Source organism: Mirounga angustirostris, unplaced genomic scaffold, assembly GCF_029215605.1.
Source record: "Mirounga angustirostris isolate CCGP_5_RB_7025 unplaced genomic scaffold, mMirAng1.0.hap1 SCAF_7, whole genome shotgun sequence".
Taxonomy (NCBI): domain Eukaryota; kingdom Metazoa; phylum Chordata; class Mammalia; order Carnivora; family Phocidae; genus Mirounga; species Mirounga angustirostris.
The window spans coordinates 74628622-74643420 of record NW_026991715.1 but is presented as its reverse complement, the minus strand read 5'-3'; the positions used below and the strand labels follow the sequence as shown (position 1 = coordinate 74643420).

The 14799-nt window shown below is 45.9% G+C and overlaps 1 protein-coding gene across 2 annotated transcripts in view; it reads right to left on the bottom strand.

The window, feature by feature from the left end:
- The window catches only part of RHOBTB3 (Rho related BTB domain containing 3), a 123231-nt gene that overhangs the window by 9516 nt on the left and 98916 nt on the right, over positions 1-14799 (bottom strand). Inside the window, exon 11 of one of the 2 annotated variants that reach the window (XM_064596399.1) lies at positions 7187-10303. The exons of the other annotated variant lie outside the window; for it this stretch is intronic. Coding sequence (XP_064452469.1) covers positions 10124-10303 — 180 coding nt within the window. The 3' untranslated portion in view covers positions 7187-10123. Of the gene's footprint in view, positions 1-7186; positions 10304-14799 lie in introns of those variants that run through there. 2 annotated transcript variants of the gene reach the window in all.

Genomic DNA, 14799 nt, shown 5'->3' with positions numbered 1-14799 from the left:
AGGTGGCTGCAAAGTCTTTGACACCTCCCACTAAGAGAGGCAGTGTATTTCTCCTTCTTTTGAATCTGGGCTGGCCTGGGACTGCTTTGAATACCTGAATATAGTGGAAGTGACATTCTGCCAGCTCCAAGCCTAGTCTTAAAGGGAACTTGGTATCCTCAAGCCATGAGCTTTCACACACAAAATCCAGCTACCCTACTGGAGAGTCCATGTGGGGATCACATGGAGAGGGAGATGAGCCCAACTGAGCCTAGCCTTCCAGCCGCCCCTGCCAAAACATCAGACAAATACATGGAGCCATTTTGAACCATGCAGGTCAGATCAGCCACCATCTGCCTGTCCCAAAGGACCCCAGTTGACTCCACATAGAGAAGAATAATCACTTAGCTAAGCCCTGCCTAAATTCCCAACTCACAAAATCATGAGACATAATAAAATGGTTGATTCGGTCACTAAGCTTTGGGGTAGTTCATCATGAAATAATAGATAACTAGAATAGCTCTCAATAAATGTTTGCTGCTGGATAGATGGATGGATGGGTGGATGGATGGATGGATGGATGGATGGATGGATGGATGGATGGATATATGGATGGATGGATGGGTGGATGGATGGATGGATGGATGGGTGGATGGATGGATGGATGGATGGATAGATGGATATATGGATGGATGGGTGGATGGATGGATGGATGGATGGATATATGGATGGATGGATGGATGACATTGAAGGGCCATTGTCTTTCTCAGAGAAATGATGCTCAGAGAGCTAAAGAAACTTGCCAAAGCTACCATAGTGCACATTTGTCATTCACTCTCCTCCTCCAGGATCTGAACCTCCTCCTTCTTTTGGAGAATCCCCTCCCATTTGAATGTGCCTGGAATACAAGAGTCTAAGTTGCAAGTGGGTTACTCCATTTCTTAACTACATCCAGTCCTGCTGTGAGAAGTCAGCTTTCATCTGAGCCTTGCTCCTTTATAAGATGGTTTCTTTCTCTCTAGCAGCTTTTAGACTTTTCTTTTGTTCATGAAACTTTTAATTGCTCTAAAATTTGTCTAGGTATGGGTTTTTCTTTATCTCTCTGTGTGGTACGCCACAAGTCTAGTCAATCGAGAACTTTTCAAGTTCTTTAATTCTAGGAAATGTACCTCCATCATTTCTCCCAAATATTTCCTGTATTTGGTTTTTAGTTTTCTCTTTCTCTGGGACTCCTGTGATCTGGATGTTAGCATCTTTACTTCTTTCCTCCTTATATCTTAGCTTTCTTTTCATACTATTGTCTCTTTCTCCTTGCTTGCTCCCTTCTGGGAAAGTTCCCTTAACCTTATCTAATTCATTCTTCAACTATATTTATCCTACTATTTATGTTATATATCGTGGTCTTTATTTCAACTATTTTAATACTTAATATTTTCACTTAATTCTTCTCATGATCTCCTATGCTTGTTTCAAATTGCTAATATATTCTCATTTTCTTCAGGATATTTATATCAAGCTCATTTTATATCCTCCTTCTGTTCATTCTAATATTTTTGCTTGCATAGTATGTATTGGGGGACTTTCCAAATTAGGGTACTTTCTGACCTTTGAGCTTATATTGAAAGGGGGAATCAGCTACCCTCTGATACTGCACATCAGGAAAAGAGTTTAAGGAAAGGGAGGTGATGCACCCAAGCACTAGAACCATGGCCCCTATTCCCATTTGCACCTCCTTTACAGAGAAGCACCACGGAGGTGGGTGGTTTGTTCGTAATTTTTAAAATCTATGCTTCTTTCTTGCTTCTGTACTTTCTTCAGTGTTGATCTGGGGAAAGGAGTTGCAGCTGCAGTCAGTTGGGCAACTGTCAGGAAGTACAGATTCCAAAGAAGTAATTAATTAATTTCAACTAAAAGGACAATTAAAAGAGGAAGAACTCCCATGTGAAGCAAAGCTGGTTCCCAGCTTGTGGGGACCTGGACTGCTGGCTCTGAGGGTCCCTACTGTCGTCTTTGCCGTACAGTCTCCCAACGGTCCTACACCTGCCCTGCAGAGGCAGCAATGGCATCCAGAGTCCCGGCCTCGGTGACCCCGTCCACATCTGCGTCTGAAGTTTCTGCAGCACTCGGAGACTGATGCAAAGTTGCTAAAGAGCTTTCTTCACGGGTCGTTTCAAACACCTGCCACAATTGCCCAAGCAAGTAGGAAGGGAAGGCGGACTGTCAGCTATGGGCTGGACTTCACCAAGGAAGCCGCATTGGCTGCTACCACTGTAGCAGGGATGGGCCGGGTGGGCGGGGAGGACACAGAGCTTCAGGCTACCCAGAACAGCGGGTCTAAGAAACAACAGGGCCTTGTTCTGTATCGCTTACTGAGAAGCGTCCTCAACATCTCTTTGCTCTGAGGAAGTCATTTCCCTGGTAACAAAGGCATGTCCTTGTGTGCTGTGCAGGGAGTCTACAGCAAAAGGCCAAGGCTCTGGAGTGTGCGTGCGCACCGATGCTGAGCTTTGAAACGGATTTTTTGGCAGATGCTCATATACCAACAAACTACCTTTTAACCCTGTTTCCTTAAAGAGTTCAGAGTTATAATTTTCAAAGGTCCATAAGTTAGAAAGAATCAGAATGACAAATCTTTTGAATGTCAGTGTTTGACCCTGAACTTAGACCTGAATGTTTCAGCCTCATCCCCACTGGTCAGGCTCAAAATCTTACTAGCCATTCCTCTGGATGCTAAAGGAGGTTCCTGTTCCTGCTCCTGAATACCACATCATACTCTCAATTTCTTTTTTAGAGGGAGAGAGCACACAAGGGTGTCTGTGTGCATGCACAGGGTTGGGGGGCTAGCAACAGGGGGAGGGAGAGGGAGAGAGAGAATCTTAAGCAGGCTCCATGCCCAGTGTGGAGCCCGACACAGGGCTCGATCCCAACCTGGGATCATGACCTGAGCTGAAATCAATTGTATGCTTAATAGGTTAAGCCCCCCAAGCACCCCATACTTACAAATTTGAGTTAGAAACATTCTATCATCTAAAGTCTATGTATTATTATTCATGTATACTTTTACAGAGATATAATTAAAATATCTCAGTGACATGTTGTTATTATACACAAAATACCAGTGAGTGAATAAGATAATAATAGTTGTCACATATCAGTGCTTTATATACACTAATTTATTTGTGCCTGTCAACAAGTAAAACAAAGACCATCAAAGGTAAGGGGCACCTGACTGGCTCAGTAAGCATGTGACTCTTTTTTTTTTAAGATTTGTTTATGTATTTGAGAGAGAGAGCATGTGCGCACGTGCTTGCACGCACCCACACCTGAGCAGGGAGGGGCAGAGGGAGAGGGAGAGATACAGAGTCTCAAGTGGACTCCCTGCCGAGGGTGGATCCCATGACCCTGAGATCACGACCTGAGCTGAAATCAAGCGTTGGACACTCAACTGAGAGAGCCACCCAGGGGCCCCGAGCATGCGACTCGATTTTGGGGTTGTAAGTTAAAGCCCCACATTGGGTGTAGAGATGAGAGATTACTTAAAAATAAAATCTTTAAAAAAATTTTTAAAAAGAAGACCATCAGAAGTAATAAATAAGTGGAGAAGAGATGGATAGATGGATGGATGAATAGATAAAAATAAAAACAAAGTCTAGTGATTTGCGAGACAAAGGAGAACAGGCTACTGAAAAAAACTCACTGTGTAAGTAAAAGTTCACTGAGAGGGAAAAATCAGTTTTTAAAGTCCTGGGGGTAGGGAGGTGTTCATGTGGTTACTGCTAACTAAGGATTGAAATCCACTACTCTGGAGAGGACAGAAGGAGTCCACGGGGTTTAAAAACAGTTGGCTGAAACAAACCATACTGCTCATTACTTAGGAAAGTCTTCAGTTAAGACCACTGAGTCTGGGGTCTCGGGGTCAATACAAGGTCCTGGTCCTTTATCAGCTCCAGCCGGTCAGAGCCAGCTGTGAGAAAAACACCGAAACCGTCAGCTGTGAGAAAGACACCGTCAGTTGTGATCTCTTCTTCGCAAGCACCACTATAAGCAGAACATTTTCCTTTACATTCTTCACCACAGCCTTTAAGAGAGTGCAGGTTTTATTATCCCCACTTTACAGAGCAGTAGATGAAGGCACAGGAAATGTCAAGTTCTTTGCCCAAGGTCAAGATAGGATTTGAACCTGAGAGGGGGAGTTCAGAGCCCACACTCTTAACCCCTCAACAGCTGTTCACAGATCTAAAATCAATATGGATGTATGTTGCTTATGTAAAATAATTCAAATTATTTAAATTACATTTACCAAACTTATTTCCCCATCTCACCTAAACTAAATGAACAAATATTAATTCAAAGAGTACCATGATTAGTACTATGACTACACGCTAGGTTTAACTTGAGATCTGCCTGTAACCTTGGCAAATTGTTGAATATTTTATGAAGACAAGAAAGGATATATTGGCCTTTTAATTTTTGCATCTTCTGTTGCCATAGGAACCAAGTCTGTCTCTCTACAATCCTACACATTATACCAAAACCATCCTGAAGGAGCAGGATTCCCCTTTTTAAAGACTTTCTCGCTGGCATCCCCTCCACCCATTCCAGACTTACCCACTCCACTATTTTAAAACCTCACACGAGGAACATTTTCTAAGTGAAAATTATTTGCAATTGTTTGCTCATTTATCCCTTTCCTTGCATCTTAAACTCCATCAAAAGTGAAGCATCTCTTGGGTTTAGAGGAACAGTTAACATTGTCTTCTCATCTGGGGAGATTTAATTTTTAGAAATAGACAATCTCTGATAAATCTGACAACTAAGAAAGTTGGCTAAGCTGCTTAATGGAGTTTTTAGCTCCAAAGGAGTGTCACCCAAAATAATGTAATGTGACTTTCACCTCACCAGTGAAAACTGATAGTCCCCAAAATTTAAAGACCAATGATATGCCATTGGAATAAATGAACTGCCTCCCGAGATGATTATTTTAACGATAATTATTAGGTGTACACATGTCAGTGTGTTTGTTGGAAAACTCCGTATGATGCAGCATAAGTTATACCTCCTATGTACATTGGATTCAAACTTACACACAACTGTGTGGCTTCCCTTCTTGCCAAGTCTATGGGTTACAAACAGAAATATAGAGTAAGATTTCATTGGAAGAAAGAGTTCCGTGGCCAAGAAAACACTAAGTAAAGGACTGCAGTATCTTCGAGGCCTTTTACAACACAAAGATTCTAAGATTCAATATTTCAGAAGAGCTTCTGGCAACTTGAATTATTTTTCAGCAATGAGTTCCCACTGAATCAGTTATATTCTTTCTCCAAATTTCTCTTGTAAATGATGATGATCATTTATAGGCTGGTATTAAGAATCTTATCACTGAGAACTCTTTCCTTAGACTTGGCACTGAGCTCCAGGCAATTGAATTAATTAGCTTGGAAAGTACCTTCAACTCCCACTTCTCCAGGATGCAAATAACCAGAGAGCTCAAAGAACCAGATTTATTTTCTGCACACATCTTTTCTAGAAGGAAGTGAAAAATGTCAATATTATGACTATTGCTAATAATGCTACTACCAATAATCATAATGATGGCTACTATTTATTGATAAGTACTATTAAAGACTTAATATTTAAATTTTTTCTTTATTTGGATATGTAACATATTACTTGCCAGAATGCAAAGGGCATAAAAGAAACACAGCATCAACAAATTAAATGTGTGTGTGTGTTTTCTTTTAATTCCTTTCCCCAGTCCCTTGGTTCCTCTCCCCAGAGACCACCACAAAGATTAGTTTATTAGGTATCCTTCCAGGATGACAAAACAAGTATGTATCGCTATATTGTAAATCATATATATACACATAAAAATATATATGTATATAGTATATATATATATACACATATATGTATACATGTATATAGTATATATAGTATACATGTATGTATATATGTATTTCCATACATATATATTTTTTCTGTTTCCCATGTGAAATACAGCATTCCAGTGATACCATTCGACACCTTCTTTCTTTTAATATCTCTTAGCCCGTTCTTTTTTTTGTAAGATTTATTTATTTATTTGAGAAAGAGAGAGAGCGCGCAAGCAAGCAAGAAGAGTGCAAGTGGGGGAAGGGGCAGAAGAGAATATCCAAGCAGACTCCTCGCTGAGCAAAGAGCCCGACATGGGGGCTGTCAACCCCAGGACCCATGAGATCAGGACCTGAGCTGAAAGCAAGAGTCGTATGCTTAACCGGCTGAGCCAGCCAGGTGCCCCTCTTAACCAGATCTTTACATAAGCCTCTTTCTTTTAATGGTTACATGGTATATTATTTCTGGATGTACACATTTTTTAAAAATAGAAACTTAGATGAGATAAAAATTTTTTTATAGATTTTTTTTCCAAGCTGTTACATTTATGGCACTCTATAATAATAACTAGTGTTCATTATGATGACACTCATCTGTTTTTAGAATCATTAAGATAAAACTAAAATTATGTTTATGTTTAGCATAATTACCATATACCTATAATCTAGTATGTTTGTTATAATTTTGCTTAAAATCATATTCTCAGTAGAATTGTTTTGGGACATCAAAGATCCCTGAATACTATTTATCTCACTATCCACCCATAGGAAAGCTTTCTCATATTCATTCATCACACACACTATTCTTCACTACCACTAGATGGTGCTCACACATTAATGTCTACCTGAGCCTCAGGGACAGTCCTAGGTTAGGCCCCACACTGGACAAGGCCAGACCTGACTGAAATTGCACCACATGAAGTATGTTTTAAGCCCCATCAAATTCATCCGGATCCCCAGAGTGAGGAGGAGAGTGGTAAGCTCTAGTCAGAAAAGCAGAAGTCTCCTCTCAGTGGTGAGGAAATGACTAAGGCGGGTGGGGGTGCAAGTGGCTGGCCCAGTCTTTTCCTCCTGGTGATGCTTCCAACAGCAACTTCATCTCCCACTCCGGGAACTGGCGCAGTGATGCTGAAAGGTGAGGCCGGCACCCCGCTCGCAAGGACAACTTCCGTGACCTTCCATCCACCACGGCCTGGCCGGCATGCGCACTGGGGAGAAAAGGTCTAGACAAAGCACGCCTGCGGGGCCCTCCGGCGTGCTGGCCCTGCTCCGCCCGGCGGGGGGCGCTCTGGAGCAGCAAGGCCGCTTCTGGCAGCCAGGCCACTCGCCACGGGGGCAAACATCCAGATTCCCGCAGGCTATGAACGAAGCTTCTCTCCGCACTTCCTGCCGTTCTTTCCATTACATTCAGTTTCTGAAGTAACTCTTGAGGCGCTTCCCAAAAGAAACACGAGGATATACTGACTCCACCCGAAGACAAACCCCCACATCGAGGTCAGTTTGCAAACACGACCCAGCGCGTGCGCGGCGTGCCAGCTAACGCCGGCGGGGCGCAGGGGAACTGAAAGAGCTTCACGAGAGGCGGCTCCTAGGCTGAGAGAGGCGTCACGTGTGGAGCGGGAACGGCCGTGGCAAACATCTGCGGGAAGGGGGGCGGGCATGCCGAACACCTCAGAGTCCCAGGGCTTCCGGGACGTCCGTCCGGAGCCCCCTGCGGGGCTGCGTGCTGCGCAAGCCCTGTCTGGACCGAGGGCCCTGACGCTCGAGTCTGTTTTGTTTAAAGCTGGAACCCCTGGTCTAATGCAAACGGCTCCGTTTACAAGTGAGAACCCTGAAGCAAGCTGGGGACTTGCCCTAAGTCCGACACGGTGGAGACCGTTTTGGATATGAGACGGAAGGGAGAACGAGGAACAAGAAAGAATCACATTTCATCTGACCCGTGGGTTAGAAAGGAATATTTGCCAAGCCATGTGAACCTACAGGCAGTTTATACTTGCCTCTCAGGTTCAGTTAAGAGATACATTTCCTGTTACCAGAGACACAGACGTGGAGCAAGACATATTTCATACTTACTAAACCCCAAGCCCACACCCTGAGAGCTTGAAAAATATCAGAATACTCGTATCCATTGTCCAGATGCATTTTTTTTATTTTCCACCTTTTCAATTGCTCTTTTATTCCCTTTCCTACTCTTTGTCAAGTACAGTCAAGAAAAGGGCAACCGTCCCTCCTCGGAGCCTGATCCAAGCCCACTCAAGGCCCTGATCCAGACTTGGCAGTGGCTACACTGGTTAATGTTGGCAAAAAATCCTATCTCATTATAAAATATTTTCTCTTTCTCACCAACTTCTGTTTCCCCTTATTTCACAAATGTGAAATTCATTTCAGACTAGCTGCAAGAACTTGAGTTAACAGGTGAGTTGGGAAAACCAAAAGAGAGCACGAAAAGATTAACCCTTTAAAAAGTGGTGGGAGATCTATGATCCAGGTCACAAGGAAAAGGACCCTGTTGCTTTTCTACTCCCCTGGTGAAGAGAAAACAGAGGGTGCCCCTCAGTTTCCTGCCATATTTAGGTGAAGAAAGGCCACCTCAAACCAACGTAAGCAAAAAAGGGAATCGATTAGCCCAGGCAATGGTAAAGTCCAGGGATGGAGCATGCTTAACCAGAGGCAGGTGTTCAAATACCTGTCATCAGGCATCTATTTCTCCCTCCCTTGTCCCCACTTTATTCTTGTCTCCGCCTCATCCTAACTCAGACTTTCCTAAAGGGAAGGCAAATTTCAACAGTTGCAGGCATACAAGTGTAAAGCCTCCCAAGAAGAGAACACCCGTGTCCCAATGGCTCCAGGTATCGGGAGTTGCAGCTCATTGGCTTGGATGGTACCATGTGCCTCTCTTTGAACAAAGTGATTTGGTTCTGATGGGCCAGCCTGTGTCACATGCCCACTCCTGGCATTGGGATTTGAGAACTAACCAGAGGTCATGTCCTACCAGAACGGAGTCTTAAAGGATAGAACCCAAACCAAGGGCCAAGCGTTAAGAGTGGGGTAGTTCTCCAAAAGGGAAAGATAGGTTCTGGCGCTGGAAGAAGGGATGTGAGGCAGGCAAAAACCCTTCATCTGCCCAGTTCTGCTGCTCTCAGTGATGATGGGTTAAGGCACACGTGGTACCCTTGGCCGTCTCGAGATCAGCTAGCTAACAGCAACTGTCAGCTAAGCTACCCCGCCCATTCAGTGATGTGCTCGTCCAACAAATGTTTATTTGTAGAAAGTTCTGAACTTGGACTGAGCTCACGCAGGGAGTGTTGTTGGGTAAACTGGCTTCCAGGAGCCACTGTGTCAGGAAGTACTGCAGGCTGATCAAATCCCCAGGGCCACACTTGGAGCCTCGGCTGACTGTCAGCTACTTTTTTCTTCCTTCCTGCAGACCCCGGGCTACCAGCCATTTTGTTTTTCTGTCTACTCAGTTTCCTGGTAGTTTTTTCTTCTCCTAAGTTTGAAGAGGCCTAGGACACACCCTTCCAGCTACCTTTGACACTCCTGAAAACGAGGAGCAAGATTTTCTTCTTCATTAGAACTAGAGGCTCATGGAGGACTGGGGACAGTTCAAAGATACAGAAGCCTTATAGTTTCCTTATGCTCATTATTCCTGATCATCACCCTTTTCAGGTTCCTAACCTTAAGGAGTTCCTGAACCTTCATGACATCTCTGTCTCCTCCTACATGCATGAAGTGGAACCTCCAGAATCTCTCTCTCTCGCCCCGGTAGATGAGCAGTCCCGGCTACCACTTCCTGAGCACTCCCTCATCATGTCATGTAATCCTCACCTCTCCTCTGAAGGAGGTTCCTGTCTTGCACGATCTAATATTGCCCATCAAAGAGGACACTGGGGGCTGGAGAGATGAAGTCACTTGCCTGAATTTGTATGACCGGTCAGTGACAGCAAGGGACCAAACCTAGGTCTGCCTGACACTGAAGCCCAGCTCTTGACCATTACACACTGTCCTCTGTGGCCCTCTGCTTCAGAAAGCCCTCTCACAGCCTGGAAGCCTGAAGGCACAGAATGACAAGACCGAACAAGGGCGTACCGGGAGGCCACTCAGGAGCCCCCAGACTCAAGAGCACCATTTGCAGCTCCAGTGGTACAGGGATTTCAGTCTCCATGTCTGAGGATGCACCCCATCCCCACAACCAGCATACACAGAAGACGTTAGCATAACAGGTTTTCTCCATGAGTTACCCCAGCTGGTGCCCAACAAGAATCATCTCTGTTTTATGTAGTTGAGTGTTTCTCTACCTTATTCCATCCATGTGCCCTTCTGATAAGTGCAAAGTTCTTACTACCACTGTCCCAACGTCTGGAATGGTCGGTCCCCGGTGGTTTCTTCCCTTCCATTCTGTCTTTTGCATTACTCCATCTCACCAGCCAAAGCATTTCACTGAACTTCACCTCCTGTAGTTTCAATTACAAGAGAAATCCCCTTTTATAGTCTCCATGTATAAAACTATTGTGCGATAGTGAATATTATTTTCAGAATATGCCCAGCCACACCCAAAATATTTAACAGCTCAGATGGCATGAGCCCCAGCCTATCAGAGCTGCGGCTGGCCCTTCCACCACACTGGGGACAACCACCAGAACTTCAGCCCACCCAGCCTGGAGTCCCCGCAGCTCTTCCTGAGGGCACCTCTCCCACCATCACAAATGAGAAAAACTGAAGTAGGTCCTAGTGTTTCTGCGAATGTTGCCACAGAACTCCACCACGTGAGGAAGAAATAAAAAACGGAGATTGTATAACTCTCTTTCTCCTTTCTTTTACATAAAACTTCCTTCCTAACTAATTTCTTCTTGTACGAGGGAAGAGAATTTTCAACCATGAGTAACAACAGCCCAGTGGGCTGCTGTGTGTCAGAATGTGGACCATCAGGTGGCATCGCCCTGCTACTCATCTCAAAATGCAACTCTTAGGAAACAGCAGGTCCCTATCCAGCAGCCACCCACTTAGTCCTCCCAAAGGAAGCTTGTGAAGTAATGAGGGTGTGAGGCACTTGGTTTCATAATCCATGAGCACTGACCCAGTTCTGGAAGAAGAAGCCAACACCCAAACCTAAATACTTTTGCTCTTTTTTTTTTTTTTTAAAGATTTTATTTATTTATTTGACAGAGAGAGACACAGCGAGAGAGGGAACACAAGCAGGGGTAGTGGGAGAGGGAGAAGCAGGCTCCCCGCAGAGCAGGGAGCCCGATGCGGGACTCGATCCCAGGACCCTGGGATCATGACCTGAGCCGAAGGCAGTCGCTCAACCAACTGAGCCACCCAGGCGCCCCCTTTTGCTCTTGCTTTTAGTAGGTGAGGAGTGTGGTGACACGGCAGGGAACTTGGAGGACCCGTGCCCCTCCTGTGAACAGGGCTCCCAGCATAGAGCCTCGGGTCATGTCAAAAGTGAGGAGTACTGCTCGGCCCAGCAACACAGCAGGAGGGCCCCAAAGAGAGAGGGCCAGAGTCAGAAGGAAGGTGAAAAGTTTCACAGATATACTGCAGTTGCTGAAAGGATTTATTATTAAGTGCATGATTCCCAGAAATAATTGGAAGCTCTTTGCAAGGACCACTTCTCCACTGGAAGATTCAGAGGGGAAAAAAAAAACACACAAATAAAAACATTTCACAAAAAATAAGGCATATTTAATTCGATATTAGATTCAGTCAAACTGTATGGAGAGCCTGTGGGTAAGCATTGCCAGGAATGTAAAGGTGGGCTTCCATCCTCGAGGTCCTACTGCAAGCTCACTAGAAGTAAGTTAAGGTATGTCTGGGATTCTGAAGAAGCAGAAAACTGAACGATCAGCTCTTGAGAGTTCTTGAGGATCACCTCAAATCTCCAATACCTGGGCTGAAAAAGCCCCAAAGTTCCCCCAATATTAACAATTTCTGGAATTAATCTCTCTTGGTCCTCTGCCAGCTGCCAAGTGCCCTTTAGCCACGCCTGCCACACACCGCCTCCCTCTCAGTTCTGGGAGAGAACACACTCACACCACACAGAAATACACTGTAACAGTACAAGTGGACTGAAACAACCCAAAACTCCGACTGTAGGACACTGGTTACGTGTGTGATGGTCCATTCATTAAATGGAATACTAAGTAACGTTTATAAAGCTGAGTCCCAGGGGCAGAGGTAAATTGTCGCCAGACCAAGGCAAGGGTAGAACATTGAGCATACAGGTGACTGTTTAAGAAAAAATGCATGAACAACTATCTCCAGAAACGTGGTTGCATTTGAGAGAGAAACATGAGGTCAGGGGTCAAGATTAAGAGGAAGCAATGATCCAGAGTTACTTTGAAACATTTCCAATGAGGAAGAAGGGAGGGAAGCTGCCCACACAAAAGCATTAGGGAACGAGTTTCAACTTCACTGACAATGTCCTGGAGAAGGCAGAGGAGGGCTTTATATCCACAACCCACGGAAAACTGCAGATTTCTGGTCCCATAGTCCCTCTTGGAACACCTGCCACCAGGAGCTTCTCTGCTGGCCTCTCCCAATCACACAGTTAGCTCTCAGGCTCTGTTCATGCGTTCTCCTTTCTCCACACACCGAACTTCAATTCTTCTCCCTCCTTTAAAGCCACTAGATGGAAACTTTCTTCTTCAATGACCTCCCGCTAAACCAATAAATTTCTGTGTGTGGTGGGAATCATTCCACTGCTGTAGAATGTAAGAATTCCCACCCTGCTTAGTTTCTCCAAAGAAAGTGAAATCTGGATGTCCCCGGCCACCCTGTTCCTGTCCCTCCTTTGTGATCATCAAAGAACTCCAGTTCTAAAGTTTCTAGGATCCAGGAACATGGAGCAGGGGCCCTGGATGCATCGGGGTAGCCATCCCCATCTCCTGGCCCATGGTCCAGCTCCCCAGCTCCTCTGCAGGCCCCTCTGGTGGTCTCACCACCTCCAGGCCACGTGAGGCCCAGGGCATTCCCCCTGGGCCCTCAGGTCCTGAGACTCAGTGCTCACCCCCAGGTCTCCACCAATTCCTCTGCTTGATTCACGCTGGGTGTATCACAGCTCAGGATGCTGGACGTGAGAGGCACACAGGCCCCCAATACTCAAGACCGGCCGCCTCTCTCTGCCCTCTGAGCCAGGCCACTCCCTTCCCTTCAAAGCCTACCCCCCATCCCCTCCTTTTCCAGCCTCTCCTTATACTTCAAAACTAACACTTCCATCATAAAACGTGATGGAGCATAACACTGACCCCTTCCCTATCCAGAACAAGACAATCCAGAGCTCAGAACACCAAGGCCTGTTTGTCCTGCCTGCAAGGGGGAAAGAGAAGTTATCCACACCACAAAACCCTCCCCATGGTAACTATTGACCCAATACTCTGTTGCACCTTCCTCTCAATAAATCTTTGTGCTTTATAAAGGGGAAATACTTTCCATAAATAAATAGGGATACTTTCAAAGGGAGGTAAGGGCACTTCTTAGCCAGAGTAGCTGAAACCCATTTTCCTACATTTAACATCAATTTACTATTGATTTACGGAGAGTAATTTTCATAGTAAAACAGCACCTCACAGCATAGACAAGCTTCCCAAGGTTTGGCAGGTGAGCCTGGGCACAAAGAGGATTTTCTCTCCTCCTGGCCAGGACATATCTCCTACTGGGTCTTCTTCTGTGGAAGGAAGGTCTTTGGTGGAAGCATAACCCCGAGGGGTTCTGATTCAATTAATCCAGAGTGGGACCCAGGAAGGTATTTTTTTAAAGCTCCCCAGTTGCATCTCATGTGCAGATAGGACTGAAAGCTGATTACATATGGGCCTAAGGTTGTAAATTTCATCGGTGCTATGAATTGCGTGTCCTCAAATAATCATTCTCTGTGTGTTCTCCAAGTATTCATGCTCCACACAGTCCCCAAACCAACAGGTGTAGATATCCATGTCCCTTTTTAGGGCTAGGGCCCTTCCTCCTCCTGGGTCTCCCTTGCAGTAACAGGTGTTGGAAGTGGAGCCCCCAGGCACCACCCTCTTTAGGGATGGAGAGAGAGGAGAGCGGAGACCCTTTGGCCTCGGTAGCCAGATAGAGTGTGGCAGGGCAGGGCAGACAGGATATGCTGTGGCAGGCCTTGGGAATGTTGCACTTGGGTGACCCCGGGTTTCGGCAGCGGAGTGGCACAGCCTCAGCTCTCTAGCTGGCAAGGCCCGGACGCCCACTTCTGTGCCGCTCTGCCCACGTCCGTGGAGGGAGACCAGCACTCCAGCTCGCTCCCCTTCTTTCACCAGTTCCGCTAGCTGGGAGCTCCACCACTGCTTTCCTGCCATTGACGCAAGGTGACCACTGACTCTTGAAGCAATGAAGACCTAGGAAGGGCTTGAAGCCAATCAGGCTGGTAGAGAATGGAGATGTCACTCAAAGTGTCCCTCTAGGTCCTACTGCAAATGGACGGGCCTGGTTGCACAGCTGGGCCCTCACCTCCCCTAATGAGGATGCTCTGCACCAATATTTCTAACCTACATGCTTTAAAAAGCACATTTCCCCAGATTTAGGGAGGGGATTCAGGAGACTAACATGTAACCCCCCTGCTCTCAGCTTCCCATGTGTCTGGGGGGGTGGTCTCAGGATGCAGTCGGTGTCAGGTGATGCTCACCAGAGCACGAGAAAGGCCTTGAAGGCTGGGTCTGTAAGACATTTCATCAGCACAGACCCTGGCCACCAGCCACTCGCGCAGCATCTCAGTTTGAGCCAAGATTCAGATGTTCCCTCCTCTGGGATGAGATGTTCATTCTCAGAAAATACCCTCTGTTTCTGAGCACGCCTCTGTTGCTCTCACATGCAGACTGGAATTCGTGGCCACGTGTCCTGACACACTGGCCCACCTCGCTGGGCCACACGGCGGCCTCACGGTCCGGCTCAGGCATCGCCAGCCACGGGGTGACCATCTGTCTTCTCCAGAAATAGT